We start from the raw sequence: 13,889 nt of genomic DNA on the forward strand, positions 1-13,889 counted from the left end.
AAGAGTCAGCACTGGGGGAAAGCTGGGACCCCGGAGAGCCTCCCAGGGTCCCCAGTGCCAGCCTAGCCCCGTGTGTGTGAGACAGTGCCCAGAAGAGTGGTTTTTTAATCTAGGCTGCCTACTAGCTAACGATCTATGCGAGAGTACAACCCGATCCGATGTCACACATAACATCAGCACTCTGAAGAGAGGTGACATTCAAGTGAAAAATGAGACGGTTTGAACACCTTTTAATAGCTTGCAGGATTAAAAAGGGGAAGCGCTGTAGGTAGAATAAAAAAATAGGATTAAATAAAAGTCATTTTCTGAACCTTCTGTGACAAGTTCTGTCATGTCAAAGTGCACGTCTGCGACCCCCTGCGCTGCACTATGCGGGTCCTGTTCCCATTCAGTGATGTGGATGATGGGGCAGAGCGTACCCTCAGAGAGCTTGCAGATGGCCCGAAACTGGGAGGAGAGGCTCATGCGCCGGAGGGTCGTGCTGCCGAGCAGAGGGGCCTGGACAGGCTGGAGAAAGGGGCTGACAGGACCCGCATGCGGTTCGAGCAGGGGAAGAGCAAAGCCCTGCACCTGGGGAGGAACAGGCCCTTGCAGCAGGACATGCTGGGGCACAGCCAGCCGGAAAGCAGCTGCGCAGACCCCTGGGGTCCCGGTGGACCCCAAGTTGACCACTTTGGAGCCAGCAAAGTGCCCTTGGGGCAAAGGCGGCTAACGGCATCCTGGGCTGCAGTAGGCAAAGCACTGGCAGCAGGTGGAGGGAGGTGATCCTTGCCCTCTGCTGTGTCCAGCTCTGGGCTCCCCCGTGCAAGAGAGACAGGGCCATACTGGAGAGAACCCCCGCCCCAGGCCCCCCCCGCTCCCCCCCCAGTTTCCGTTGGGCTCGGAACGTTGGTGCGTTGGAGCCAACAGCCACCAGTGGCAGCAGGACGGAGCTGTGCTGGCACGGAGCGGCGCTGGGAGGAGGCAGGGTCTGGCGGAGCAGCGCTGCCCGGGCACTGGCACCGGCACCCCGCTTCCCAGCCTCGCTCACGCCGGCTGGCCCGCGTCCTTGGCGTCAGCCAGCGCCGCGCACCGCGACGGTCCTCCTGGCCGGGGCGGGATGGGCCAGGCCAGCTGCTGCTGCGGCTCCAGGTGGGCTCCCCCCGCGGCTCGGGGACACGCGGGCACAGCCGGGCCCCGCCGCAGCAGCGTTGCTCATGCCCAGCGCTCTCTGCTCTGCAGGGAGGCTCTCAGCGACGCCGAGCCGGTGCTGAGCACGGATGTGCGGCTGAGCCGGGGCCGCAAGAGGAGCGAGAGGCGCCTTCTCCTCCTCCAGGAGGAACTGGTCATCGCCAAGTTGCAGTAAGACCCTCGGAGCCCAGCTGCCTTTCCCCCGTCCCTGGCCCTGGGAGCAGGGCAGGGACACCCTGGCCCCAGCCCCAGGCCCCGGCACCTTGGTGCTGGATGCACCACTGTCCGTCCCAACGGCCGGTGGGAGACAGGGCTCTGCCCGCGGCGACCCCAAGGAGGCCACCTCCAGCTCCCTGCCTGCCTCTCCTCTCTGCAGACGTGGCACCTCCGTGCGCCCACAGCTCCGCCTGGCCCTGGACCGGCTGTGGGTGCTGAGCGGCGGGACGGAGGCGGCGGGGGAGGAGGAAGAGGAGGAGGATGGCAGCGGCGAGGGCAGCAAGTCCCTCATCCTCGCCTGGCCCACCGGCTCCTGCCTTGCCACTTTCGAGTGAGTCGTGGTGCCCCGTCCCACGGCAGGGCTGGGCGGTGCGGCGCGGTGCTGGCCCCCGTCCTCTCTGGGGCGTGGCAGCTGCGGTGAGGGCTGGCAAGGGGCAGGAGAGGTTCCCAACCGTGCCCACGCCATCCTGTGAACGGGCTCTGCCCTCCGTGCAGAGCCTGGGCAGGGAGCGGGCAGCACGCCGGCAGGGAGGGAGGCAGGCCGGGTTGGCCGGGTGGGGCCTGAGGGGTGGGCATGCAGGCAGCTGGAACGAGAGGGATGGGGGGCATTTCTGCATCCCCTGCAGGTCCTCAGAAGGGAAGGCCAAAAGGAGGATGAGAGGGAGCCAGGGCTTGGGCAGCGCCTCTGTCCTGCCCCCCGGGGCTTCGTCCTGCCCCTGTGTCCTTCCCCACGGGGCAGGGCTGTGCAGGCGCCCGCCTCTGCCCACGGGCGGGGGGGCAGCGGGGCCTGACGCTGTTTCTCCTCTCTTTCTGCAGCTCCCGGGCCCTGAAGGAGCTGTGGGTGGGCACCCTGCTGGGGTAAGAGTACTGCCCTGAATGCTCCAGGCGCAGCCGGACGGGGCAACCCAGCTCCCCAGCTGGGGAGAGATGCCCCCACGGCTGCGGGCAGCTCTCGGGCAGACGGGGGATGAGCAGGGACGGAAAGCCTCTTCTTCCTCTGGTTGCAGCAGGGAGAGGCAGGCGGGGAAGCAGGGCTGAGTGCCTGGCAGGCAGGAGCTCTGCAGGCAGCTCTGCTCTCTGCTTGGCTCCGGGGCGGCAGCCGGGGCGGGTTCGGGATGACTTTCTCTGGAGAGAGAAGCGGTGGCTTGGGGCTCACTCTTTCTCTGTCCCTTCCCGGTGCACAGGCAAGCAGAAGGAGCAACGAGAGCGCGGGTGACGCGACTGCCCTCCATCAAAGTCCTGGAGAAGGAGCTGAGCCGCCGCCGTGCCGTGAGTGTCGCTCTCGTCTCGGCTCTGTCCCCCGAGCCCTGGTCCTCCAGGCGAGCAGCAGAGGCATCGCTTCTCACCTTCTTCCCCTCCTTCTCTCTTGCCCAGTGGAGGACATTAAGCGCCAGGAGCCTGGAGACCCTGATCGAGGGCCAGGCAAAGGTGAGAACGGCTGCCTTTCCCCCGCCTCTCGCTGTGCCGGAGTGCCGGGGATCTCTGGCGAGCGGGGTGACCTTCTGCGGGAGGGTCCCGCGGTGCCAGTCGGGGCGCTGAGAGGGCTGGGGAGCCAGCAGGAACGGCGGCACGTCCTCGCTGGCGGCGCTGGGAGGAAACCTGCCGCGCGGGGCAGAGAGCCCGGCGGGGCAGACGGTCCCAGCTCTGCCGCGCTCAGGCTGCTGGTGCCGGGTGGCAGCTCGCCGGTGGCCCTTTCTGCTGCGGGGCTGCTCTCTAAGCGCAGCCTGGTTCTTGCAGGCTGATCCCCAGCAAGGGCCGCCGCCGTTCCCTGCTGGCAATGGAGGGGGACGTTGCTGCTCGGCAGGTGAGTTTGGGAAAGAAAGGCAGGGAGGGCCGCCTTTCCTCCCTCAACCAGCACTTGTGCCCAAGGTGGGATGCTGCTGCGGCTGCCCTTCGCCCCGAGCAAGTCGGTCCCCACGGCTCTGCAGCAGGAGAGAGCTGAGCCCTCGGGGTCCCTTCGTTCCCCCCTGACGCCTCTCCCTTGCACGCAGGGGCAGAGGGGACATTGCCGAGCGCTCGAGGTGCTGCCTGCCTCTGGGGCATCCTCAGAGCCAGGCGGATGGGTCCTTGCTCCTCGGCTGGAGTCGGCAGGAGCTCTGCTGGCTTGTCCCCTGAGTGTCGCCACGCAGGTTTGGCACCCCAAGGGAGGACGTCACCTGGACGAGGAAGGACACCCGCTGGGCAGCGGCCGCTGAACGTGGTTCTCCCAGGAGACGGAGCCTCTGCTGCTGCGCACAGCTTGGAGGAGGGCAGAGCGAGGGCTGGGCCAGGCTGTCACGGTGGCACGCTGGCTCTCAGGAGCCTCCGAGCTGGAGCCACTGAGCCGGAGCCGCGGTTGCAGCTGCCTGCTCCCTGCCCGTCCTGCCGCACCGCTCAGCACCGCGCTGCAGGCAGGGCAGGGCAGGGCAGGGCAGGCTCCGGGAGCGCTGGCCTGGCGGTCTCCATTGACGGGCTCTTGCTCTCTTTTCCTTTGCAGCAGGAGGGAGCAGCAGCAGGAGGAGGAGGGGGCTGCCCTGGCCCTTTGCTCTGCGGCGGACCCCGGCCGCTGCCCAGGCGCCAGGGCAGGCGGGCTCCGGCTGCAGCAGGCCGCTCTTTGGACAGCCCCTGGCAGCCGTCTGCGGGGAGGACGGCACGCTGCCCCAGCCCATCCAGGTAAGCCAGCCTGGCCAGGCGGTCCCCAGCCCTCCCTCCGCCTGCTCGGGAGAGGCAGTGTCCCTAGGAGCTCCGAGGACGGGGGATTGGGCTCTTCAGGCCTGGCTCCCGCTCTGGTCCCAGCCCCTTTGCGGGGGGAGGGAGCCGGGTCTGGGGCAGAGCTCTGGCCCCGGCCACCGCTGTCAGCAGGCAGCTCTTCAGCCAAGCAACTGTCCTGCTGCGTCTCCTGCAGGAGCTCCTGGCTATCCTGCACCAAGAAGGACCGTCGACGGAGGGGATATTCCGGAGAGCTGCCAGCGGGACAGCGCTTCGGGAGCTGAAGGAGGCCCTTGACAGCGGCGCGGACGTCGACCTGGGAAGCCAGCCTGTGCTCCTGCTGGCCGTCGTCTTGAAGGTGAGCGCTTGTGACCTGCAGCTGGAAGAGCTCCTGGCTGGCCTGGAGTGACCACAGGCTCACCTGGAGCCCTTGGCATGGCAGGACTTCCTCCGAAGCATCCCCGCCAAGCTCCTCGTCATCGACCTCTACGAGGACTGGATGCGAGCCATGGAGAGGCCAGACAAGCAGGCAAAGGTGGAGGAGCTGAAAGCGTAAGTGTGGCCAGCAGCCTGCCTTTTGAGCAGCGACTGGTAGAGGCCTGGGACTTGCCTGCAAAGGGACGGTGTTTTCTGGCAGCCCGCTCTTGCTGGGCTGGGGTTGGATTTGGGGGGAAAGGGCATGGACAGGGAGCCTTCCCTTGCGTGGGCTTGGGTGAAATCAGGAGGTGGGAAGCAACGGCGTGCTTCCTTCCTGAAGCGCAGGAGCACTGGCCGCTGGCTGAGAGCACCTGGAAAGCTGCGCAACACAGCCGCTGGCTCCCACCTGCCTTGGGCAAGCTGCGGGGCCGGCTGTGGGCAACATCTGCTTTGTCAGCGTGGCGTTCCTGTTCCCTCAGGGTGGCCAGCAAGTTGCCTGCAGCCAATCTCCTCCTCCTCGAGCGGCTGCTGTCCCTCCTCCAGCATATCGGCCACAACGCGTCCACCAGCAGGATGAGCTGCAGCAATCTGGCCATCTGCGTTGGGCCAAACCTGCTGAGCGCAGGCAACGAGGACCTGCTCTCGTTGGAGGCCATGCTGGAGGTGACTGAGAAGGTAGGCTGTATTGAGCAGGCGGCTGCAGCCTTCCTGGCCCATCGGAGCTTGGCTGTTCAGAGGTCCCTGGCTGCCCCCTCTCTCCGGCAAATGCTGGTGGGGCGGCTGCCTGCAAGAGCAGCCCCGCAGCGACAGCCTTCTGCGCAGAGGCAAGGGTCAGGAGTGGGAAAGGCTGCTTGACACCTTTTCAGGCACCTGCGCTGAAAGCAAGGCTTTCGTGTGTGCAGGTGAAGGCGCTGGTGCAGTTTCTGACTGAAAACTGCTGCGAAATCTTTGGGGAGGAGATGGCCGGCCTTTCCAGTCCCTCAGCTGAGGAGTCGCCAGCGCCCATGGGCAGATCCACAGGTATGAGGAGGGACTGAGGGTTGTCACAGCCTGAGCAGACAGCTGGTGGAGGGCTTCGGGTGGGTTTTGCTTCAGCTGTTGTGCACTTCCAACAAGTCACTTTGCTGCACGTGCTTTTGCTCGCCAGAGCTGCCTTTGGAAGAGGAACGTGGCCCTGCAGGCGAAGCAGATGTGGAGCACCAGGCAAAAGCCCTCCTGGACGCACCACCCTCTCCGCCCGTCCTCCAGAAAGCAGCAGGGGCAGACACGGTGCTGGGATGGGAAAGGGCAGAGGTAGGGCAGCTCCACAAACGCTGGGACAAGGCGTCTCGTGTAGGAGGGTAGTTCCTGCTGAGTCCAAGGAGCTGCTGTGCCTCTTCGCGGCGTTCCGTTTCTTGTGGCTCTGGGTGGGTTTTTTTTCCCCGGAACGATCCATTGTAAGTGAAACTGGAAAGGCTGTTTCTCAGATGCGTTAGGCATGTGCTTGATCAAAGGAAGTACCTCCCAAATAGCGACAGAAAGATGGATTTCAAAAGCAAAGCCTCCCGCCGCAGAAGGCGGTGTTGCACCAAAGGGATAGCCTTTGCAGAGCTGTGTCTCGGGAGGGCAGAAGCAACCCCGGCAGCATGAAGTGGGCAAGCCTTTTCTTGGCCGGAGGGGGACCGCAGGCTCCCTGCTGAATGGCCCCCACGAAGGAACTGAGTGTCCCACACCCGTGTGAACGTTGTGTTCCGAAGGGCGGCCCTTGGAAGACAGGGCTAACGCAAACCAGCCAAAGGGATCTTCTCTGTAGAGCTAAGGGAGCAATTTGCCAAGCAGTCGCTTCCTACGCCAGGGCGCCCCTTGCCACCTGCTAACGCCGACATTTCTGTTGTAGGCACCCGTTGCTTTGCCTCCAGCCACCCCAGGGACCACGGTGGACTCCGCGGTATGCGCAGAGGAACTAAAGAGCCTTTCAGCGGAAAGAAGGTAAAATGAGTCAGCCTTGGTGAAATCAAGAACTGATTCCAGCTGATGCTGGCTTTCCCCATCTAATCCCACTGTGGGATGGAAAGGTTTGCAGGCTCCCCCCAGGAAAATGAAGACCGAAGCAAAAGAAAGAGAAAGGAGGCCTGGGCAGAGGAGAGGGAATGCCAACAAGCAAAGAAAAGAAGGAAGAGAGAAAAAGACGGGGACTGAAAAAAAGCAGGAAGGGCCAGAAGGTGAAGCAGCCCGGGTGCGTACCAGGCTCTGCTGCCCATCTTTCCCAACTCTGACACTGCTCTAAGTCAGTTGAACTCGCTGGCAAGGGACGGCGAGGGGTGGTGCTGCGCAGGGTTTGGAAAGAACTCCACGGCAGCTCCCCAGGGGCTCCCCGTCGAGCCCTGCTGCGTGGCACAGGGGCACGGTGCATCTCTGTACACTCACAGGTCTCTAGGGGTATTAGCCATGGGGATAAGGCGCCAGAGCCATCCCCTGGCCAATGCCAGCAATAGCTCTCTCTTCTGGGCTCTAAACAATTCCTCGTCAAGTGTGTTCCCCAAAGAAAGGGGAACCAACTCATGCCTATTGCTGCCTTTGTGGGTTTACCAGTGCTTTCTGACTCTGTCGTTGTAGGTGCCGATTTCCTGTTACTGGCTGAACCCCTGGGACTCCCGGGCTCCCGCACTTGATGTCCAGAATAAAAGGATATTTTCTCTCTTCTGACTGTGTCTGCCGTACGATATTCCGGCCTAGGTCGATGTCGTTTTGTGGCGAATCGTGTTGGAGGAGTTTGGGATCATCCCTTGCCCCGGAATCCTTTCCAGCGCACATCAGGGCTGAGTTCAGAGGCTGTCAAACCAAAGCACAGAATGACACAGAACGGCTGAGGTTGGACCTGTGGAGGTCATCTGGTCCAACCCCTCTGCTCAAGCGGGGTCACCTAGAGCAGGTTGCCCAGGACCGTGTCCCCTTGGGCTGTGAATATCTCCAAGGACAGAGACTCCACAACCTCCCCGTCAGGTCCCTTAGTGGTCCCTTGGCTTTCCTGGCTGCTCTTCTGGTTCCCTGCTGGCACAAGCCAGAGAGGAAAGAGTGCAGCGCTCAGCTCTTCAAGGGCTGACAGAACGAGTGAAATGGGCAAACCCTTTCTTTTCTTGTTGCCCGTGTTGAGGAGGATCTGGTTTTAGTGACACCAGAGGCTTTTGTGACTCTGTCACCTTTTTCTTCTTTTGTTGTAGTTTTTCATCTAGAGGCAAATTAATCAAGGCATCCAAAACCATTCTAGGCTTGATGGCGTCAAAAGGAACCAAAAATCAGTTTGGAAGACTGACATTTCAAACTCTTCTTTCACTGTAGGACATTGCAGAAGAGCCACAAAATTACAAGCTCAGGGTTGGAACCCAGTGTTGTGGCTGACCTGACATTTTTTCTCCTTTTTCTTTTCATCCACTGATCGTTATAGGAGGGAAAAAGGGGATTCCTTTCCAAATAAACACTTCTTTTCCTCTACCCTTGTCGTGGTTTAACCCCAGTCAGCAACTAAGCACCACGCAGCCACTTCCCCCTCCCCCCTCCCAGTGCGGTGAGGAGGAGGAAAGGAAAAAAAAAGAGTAAAACTCGTGGGTTGAGATAAGAACAGTTTAATTATGAAAGTAAAATATAATACTAACAATAGTAATAATGAAATATAATAATAATAATAATAATAATAATAGTAATGAAAAGGAATATAACAAAAAAAAGGCGGGGGGGGAAGGAAAAAAAACCAGCGATGCACAATGCAATTGCTCACCACCCGCTGACCGATGCCAGAGCCGCGATCCGCCCCTCCTGGCCAACTCCCCAGTTTATATACTGGGCATGACGTTCCATGGTATGGAATACCCCTTGGGCTAGTTCAGGTCAGCTGCCCCGGCTGTGCTCCCTCCCAGCTTCTTGCATACCTGCTTGCTGGCAGAGCATGGGAGACTGAAAAGTCCTTGGCTTAAGATAAGCGCTACGTAGCAACAACTAAAACATCAGAGTGTTATCAACAGTATTCTCACACTACATCCAAAACACAGCACTGTACCAGCAACTAAGAGGAGAGTTAACTTTGTCCCAGCCGAAACCAGGACAGCCCTTCTTCTTTACCAGTCATCTGAACATTGGTGGTTTTAATGGTAGTGGTGGGGGACGGGTATTTTGGTGCTGCGTCACGGTAGTTACAGCTGTGCTAGAGACACTGACTGTAGGACAGGTAGAAATTGACAGTGGGGATCATCAGGCTGAAGAAGCCGAAGGAAAAAGCAGGGGGCTGGAGTCGCCTGGAGGGAGAGGGTCCAGTGTCCAAGCTAGGTCAGCTCGTGCCCTCATCTCCCGTGCAGGAGATGAATCACACACACGCGCTGCAAAGCGATGTGACCCATAGGAAAAGGTTTGCTTAGGTCCGGATTGCCCAGGGGCATTTAATTGGAATTCAGCCCTTGCCAGCGGGAAGGCCACAAGCCCTGCAAGCACACGCTGAGGCATGAGACCTTGCCTGGGGCTAAGGGATATGTCAGGGGACGTAGAGGAGACCCCCAGCCCCTGGAGTGGCGGCTGGAGGATGGGCAGGTCAAAGCACCCTGATGGGAGCCCTGCAGGGCCTCAGACGTTGGGCCAACGGGCACCTTCCCTTGTCACACAGAGCATCTCATGGGCTGGAAAAGGGATGCTCTGGAGGGTTTCGGGCAACCCTCTGGAGAAGAGCTTCTCCCCACCCCTCTGCCAGGGGCTTTCTCAGCTCTGGGGCCCTTCCCAAGGACAGCCCCACCAGGTGGGCGCAGTCAGCATTGCAGGCAAGAACAGGCAGCAGCCACAAGAGTCAGCACTGGGGGAAAGCTGGGACCCCGGAGAGCCTCCCAGGGTCCCCAGTGCCAGCCTAGCCCCGTGTGTGTGAGACAGTGCCCAGAAGAGTGGTTTTGTATCCCTTTTCCCAAAGAGTTAAATTTCCCTTAAAGCAGTAACCACTGGACCCCCTGCTTCTTGCCGGACTGCAAATTATCCAAACAGATACTTTTGTAAATGTCTGTGATTTCCTGCATTTTTCCTGAAAAAGGCAGGTTTTTAACTCTCTTAATCGCCTCTATTTTAATCAAGGCATTGCTCAGTATCAACACTTAAACCAGACGCATGACATCCCAAGCTGACTTGGGATCCTTGTTTTGCCATCTGGAGAGCCTTGCACACAAACTTGTCCCCGGCTGTGTTGGCCGCTCGGTGGGTGAAGGTCACGGGTGACAGGGCAGGACTCCTTTCTGGTGCTCCTCCAGCCCTGTAGGCCAAGGATAAAGCCCTAACACCCTCGTGTGATAAAGCCTTAACACTCCCGTGTGCTGCTCCATGGACATGAGGATTCCTGCCTAAGCTCACCACACGTTTCATTGCCACGTGGCTCTTGGCAGGATATGAACAGCTCTTCGGTGCTGGTGGTTCCTCCCCTCTTTCAGCAAAAACGGCAGATTTTCTTCCTGTTGGACCTGCCTTAATTCCAGCGTCTTGGGGATTGAAAGCTGGAGCAGCATGTGTGCCAGAGACATTCCCGCTGCTTGGCTGGTGCCCACCAAGGGGAGTCTGTCTTCAGCCACGATGGTCATTTCCAGGGAAAAGAGCTTGTTTTATCGACCAGGACCCTACAGGGAGAACAGGAGAGCAGGGATGCAGACCCAACATCTGCCACAAGTCCAGTGGAGCAGGTTGCTCAAAGGCAGCCCGCTGTGACTTTCTATGCTGCTGGGCCTGTGGGGATGGTCGGGGGACAAAGGATTAAACCTGAGCTACCTACCTGAAATACAGCTATCGCTAGCCTCGGTGCAAGTGGAGCCAGGAGCTGGTCCTGAATACCATCAGTGCAGATACGTGCTGGGAGACACAGACAAGTGAGTCTGTAGGGGCAATTGGTGACTTGCACAGGCTTCTGCTGTCGGCCAGAGGGCAGCAAGTGCCAACGCTGCCTCCAGCCGTGCAGCTGCTCCCGCGTGGCCATGGGACGGGGCAGCTCTCACGGCCCGGGGAAGAGCCTCTCACAGCTCCACTTCATCTCCTCTGCCAGCGTCCGGGTCCAAACGCAAGACATTTGACAACCCCCCCTGCCTCAGGCACCCCTGGGTAGAGACATCTCACCTGAGGTTCAAGCGCCTCTGGCTTCCATGTTTCAGTTTTCAACTCCTGAGCTCAACAGGAAATAGTTCAATGTTTTTATAGAGATGTTCAAGATCTAGAGGAATTCAGATGATCAGGGAAAAAGAAGAATAACATTGGAAAAGGATTCCCCAAAGTCTCCTTTGCAAAGAAAGGGCAAAGGCCAATCAAGCCTGGATGAACGGGGGGACTGTTCAGAGCCCAGACCAACACAGGCAGACGCTGAAGGCTGTCTCCCCTCCCTGCAGTAGCTGAGCTGCATGGAAAAGCCTGTTTCAAAACAGCCAAGGAAAGAAGTGACTCTGTCCTGAGCAAAGCACACTCTGCTCCACTCCCCCTCCACTGTGCTGGCGCTCAGGCCAGGCTGCTCTGCTCAGCTGCGCGCTTGCTTGTGATGTGCAGGGGAAATTCAAGCTGTAACCGCTCAGCGGTGGTCATTTGTGACCAGGGGATGATCTGGCCTGGAGGGCGAGAAGCGGTTAAGCAGGCTGGGAGCAGGAATGCCAGAGCCAGAAGGACTCCATGTCAGGGAGGGAAGTTTCCTCAGCGCCATGTTTCTTGTGAGACTTCCAAGTGTGCAGGGTGTAAGGGCCATCCCTCCAACAGTCATGCCAACTTTTGTCAAGTTCAGGTTTTCCGCAGCCAACAGAATTAAAGGCGAGTAGGAAATGTCGTTGTTCCCCGGCCATTGATGGTGCTATTTATAATCTGCCCAGCTGTGCGCATTGCCTTTTATTCAAATACGATTCCTTCCTATGCTCCTGCCTGGCTGCCAAAGTTTGCTGGAACAGAGTGCTTATACAAGGCAGCGTAGTCATTACAGCCAGAAATGCCATGCCATCCCATCCGATTCGAGTGGTTTGTTTGCATCTGGCTATTAGGAACACCACCACCATGTCTGTGGATTTCTTGAGTTGTAGGTAAAGCTAGTTACAGTCCTTCAGGTTGGGCTGACGTATGAGGGATGTTGGGTTTCATGAAAGCGTGCGCTAGTTGCATTTGTCCTCCTGCAACAAATAGAATCTCAGGGGAGGAAACAGAATCCCCCAGAACAAATACAAAGCTAATTCCCACCCCAAAGCATCAGGTTTTAGAATACCCCCAGAAGACTGAATAGGTGGACATTTTTCTTCTGGTTTGAATTGTTGTTGTTTTCATTCGGGGGTAAGGACTTTAATGTGCAGTTATTTGATTGGTTTGTTTCCTCATTGGTTTTATCATCTTTTTTTCATTCCCCTCACAGAACAGACAAATCTCCTGTACGAATCCGTGCAGCTGTCGTGGTTGAACCCCAGCCAGCAACTAAGCACCACGCAGCCGCTTGCTCACTCCTCCCTGCCTCCCCCGGTTGGATGGGGAGGAGAATCGAAAACAAGTGAAACTCGTGGGTTGAGGTAAGAACAGTTTACTAATTGAAATAAAAATACAATAAAATAAAATGATAATAATAATAATAATAATAATAATTTGTAATGAAAAGGAAGGTAACAAAAAGAGTGAAATAAAACCCAAGAAAAGACAAGTGATGCACAATGCAATTGCTCACCACCTGCTTAAATCACTGCTTAAATCCCTAACCCCCTAACCCCCTAACCCCTAACCTAAGCCCCTAAACACTAAATTCTAACCCCCTAACGCCCTAACCTGCTAACCCAAACCCCCTAACTCCCTAACCCCCTAAACCCCTAACCCCCTAACCCTTAAGACTAAGCCCCTAACACTTAATCCTAACCCCCTAACCCCCTAACCCTCACTCCCAAACCACCTCAACCCAAACCCCCTAAACACCTAACCCTCTAAACCCCTAACCTCTAGCCCTAACCCCGTAACACTCTAAACACTAACAGCCTAACCCCTAACCCCCTAACCCCTAAACTCTAACCCCCTAACCCCCTACACCATAACCCTAAAACCTAACCCCCTAAGCCCCTAGCCCCTAACCCACTAACCCCATAACTGCCTAACCCCGTAACCCTAACCCCCTAACCCCTAATCCTAACCCCCAACCCCTAAACCCCTAACCCACTAACCCCTAACACCTAACCCCCTAACCCCTAACCCTAACCCCTAACCCTAAACCTAATCCCTTAACCCCCTACACCCTAACCCTAAAACCTAACCCCCTAACCCCCTAACACCTACCCCTAACTCCCTAACCCTGTAACCCGTAACCCCCTAACCCCCTAAACCCTAACCCTAAACCCCCTAACCACTAAACTCTAACCCCCTAACCCCCTACCCGCTAACTCTAACCCCCTAACCCCCTAACCCCAACCCCCTAAACCCTAACCCCTTAACCCCCTACACCCTAACCCTAACCCTAATCCCCTAAACCCCTAGCCCTAACCCCCTAACACCCTAAACCCCCAAACCCCTAACTCCCTAACCCCCTAACCACTAATGCTAACCGCCTAACCCCCAACCCCTAACCCCCTAAACCCTAACCTAACCCCCTAACCACTAACTCTAACCCTCTAAACCCCTAACCCGCTAACCCTAACCCCCTAACTCCCTAACCCCCTAACTCCTTCACTCCCTAACCCCCTAACCCCCTAAACCCTAACCTAACCCCCTAAACACTAAACTGTAACCCCCTAACTCCCTAACCTGCTAACCCTAACCCCTAACACCCTAACCCGTAACCCCCAACCCCCAAGCCCGCACCCCCCAACCCCCCACCCCAACCCCCCCCACCCCCCACCTCCCAAACCCCCCCACCCCCCTCGCCCCCCCACCTCCCTCACCCCTCCCAACCCCCCCACCCCCCCGCACCCCCCCCCCCCCCACCCCCCCCACCCCCCCAACCCTACCCCCCCCAACCCCCCCACCCCACCCCACCCCCCACAAGACAATTGTCTTGTCCATTTTTGCTTTTGGCTCATCCTTCTCTTTTTTCTCCTGAGTTAAGCAAGAAAGAGGGATCTGGGAGAGGGCTGGGGCTGGAGCAGGTGGGTGCAGGTCTCTGCCTGCGGATGTCCTCTGCGCATGGGTGCTACGGGGGACGGTGCTGGACCGGCGGGTTATGGGTAGCCGTACTGATTGGCTATCTCCATGTCGGTCTCCCTCTGCACAAAAAGCTGCAGCTGTGCCAGTGACATCTGCAGGGCCGCCCGCTCGCGCTCGTCCTGGGCCAGCTTCTTCCTGCGCTCCCGGTCGGGCCGCTGCTCGGGTGTGATGGGCACCGAGTCCTCCTGCTGCTGCAGCGGGGTGGGCGCAGCGTGAGGTCCCGCCAAGGCCCGAGGGATAGCACGGAGTCAGCGGCAGGGCACGGCAGG

At 58.6% G+C, this 13,889-nt stretch overlaps 2 protein-coding genes across 2 annotated transcripts; both read left to right on the plus strand.

Moving 5' to 3' along the window:
• The first annotated feature begins 1,084 nt into the window (after positions 1 to 1,084).
• LOC127028539 (uncharacterized) lies at positions 1,085 to 3,446 on the plus strand. Its single transcript, XM_050914300.1, has 7 exons — positions 1,085 to 1,131; positions 1,222 to 1,341; positions 1,547 to 1,717; positions 2,203 to 2,244; positions 2,571 to 2,655; positions 2,761 to 2,814; positions 3,124 to 3,446. Exons 1-7 carry the CDS (start codon positions 1,100 to 1,102, stop codon positions 3,355 to 3,357), a joined length of 738 nt encoding a protein of 245 aa, XP_050770257.1. The 5' UTR covers positions 1,085 to 1,099; the 3' UTR covers positions 3,358 to 3,446.
• A 400-nt stretch (positions 3,447 to 3,846) lies between these two features.
• LOC127028540 (T-cell activation Rho GTPase-activating protein-like) lies at positions 3,847 to 7,962 on the plus strand (the record flags this gene model as incomplete). The annotated part of the gene is made up of 9 exons (XM_050914302.1): positions 3,847 to 4,038; positions 4,271 to 4,432; positions 4,517 to 4,626; positions 4,971 to 5,166; positions 5,394 to 5,511; positions 5,639 to 5,784; positions 6,368 to 6,459; positions 6,546 to 6,706; positions 7,087 to 7,962. Coding segments are annotated over 8 exons (1,140 nt in total), but the record flags the coding sequence as incomplete, so codon positions are not given.
• Between the last annotated feature and the right edge of the window lie 5,927 nt (positions 7,963 to 13,889).

The sequence above is a fragment of the Gymnogyps californianus genome, unplaced genomic scaffold (assembly GCF_018139145.2).
Source record: "Gymnogyps californianus isolate 813 unplaced genomic scaffold, ASM1813914v2 HiC_scaffold_34, whole genome shotgun sequence".
NCBI lineage: Eukaryota > Metazoa > Chordata > Aves > Accipitriformes > Cathartidae > Gymnogyps > Gymnogyps californianus.

Coding starts and splice junctions, on each gene's coding strand:
- LOC127028539 (XM_050914300.1), top strand. CDS start 1,100: ATGGGCCAGGCCAGCTGCTGCTGCGGCTCCAG. Junction 1,718..2,202: donor TCCTGCCTTGCCACTTTCGA/GTGAGTCGTGGT, acceptor CTCTTTCTGCAG/CTCCCGGGCCCTGAAGGAGC. Junction 2,815..3,123: donor TGATCGAGGGCCAGGCAAAG/GTGAGAACGGCT, acceptor TGGTTCTTGCAG/GCTGATCCCCAGCAAGGGCC.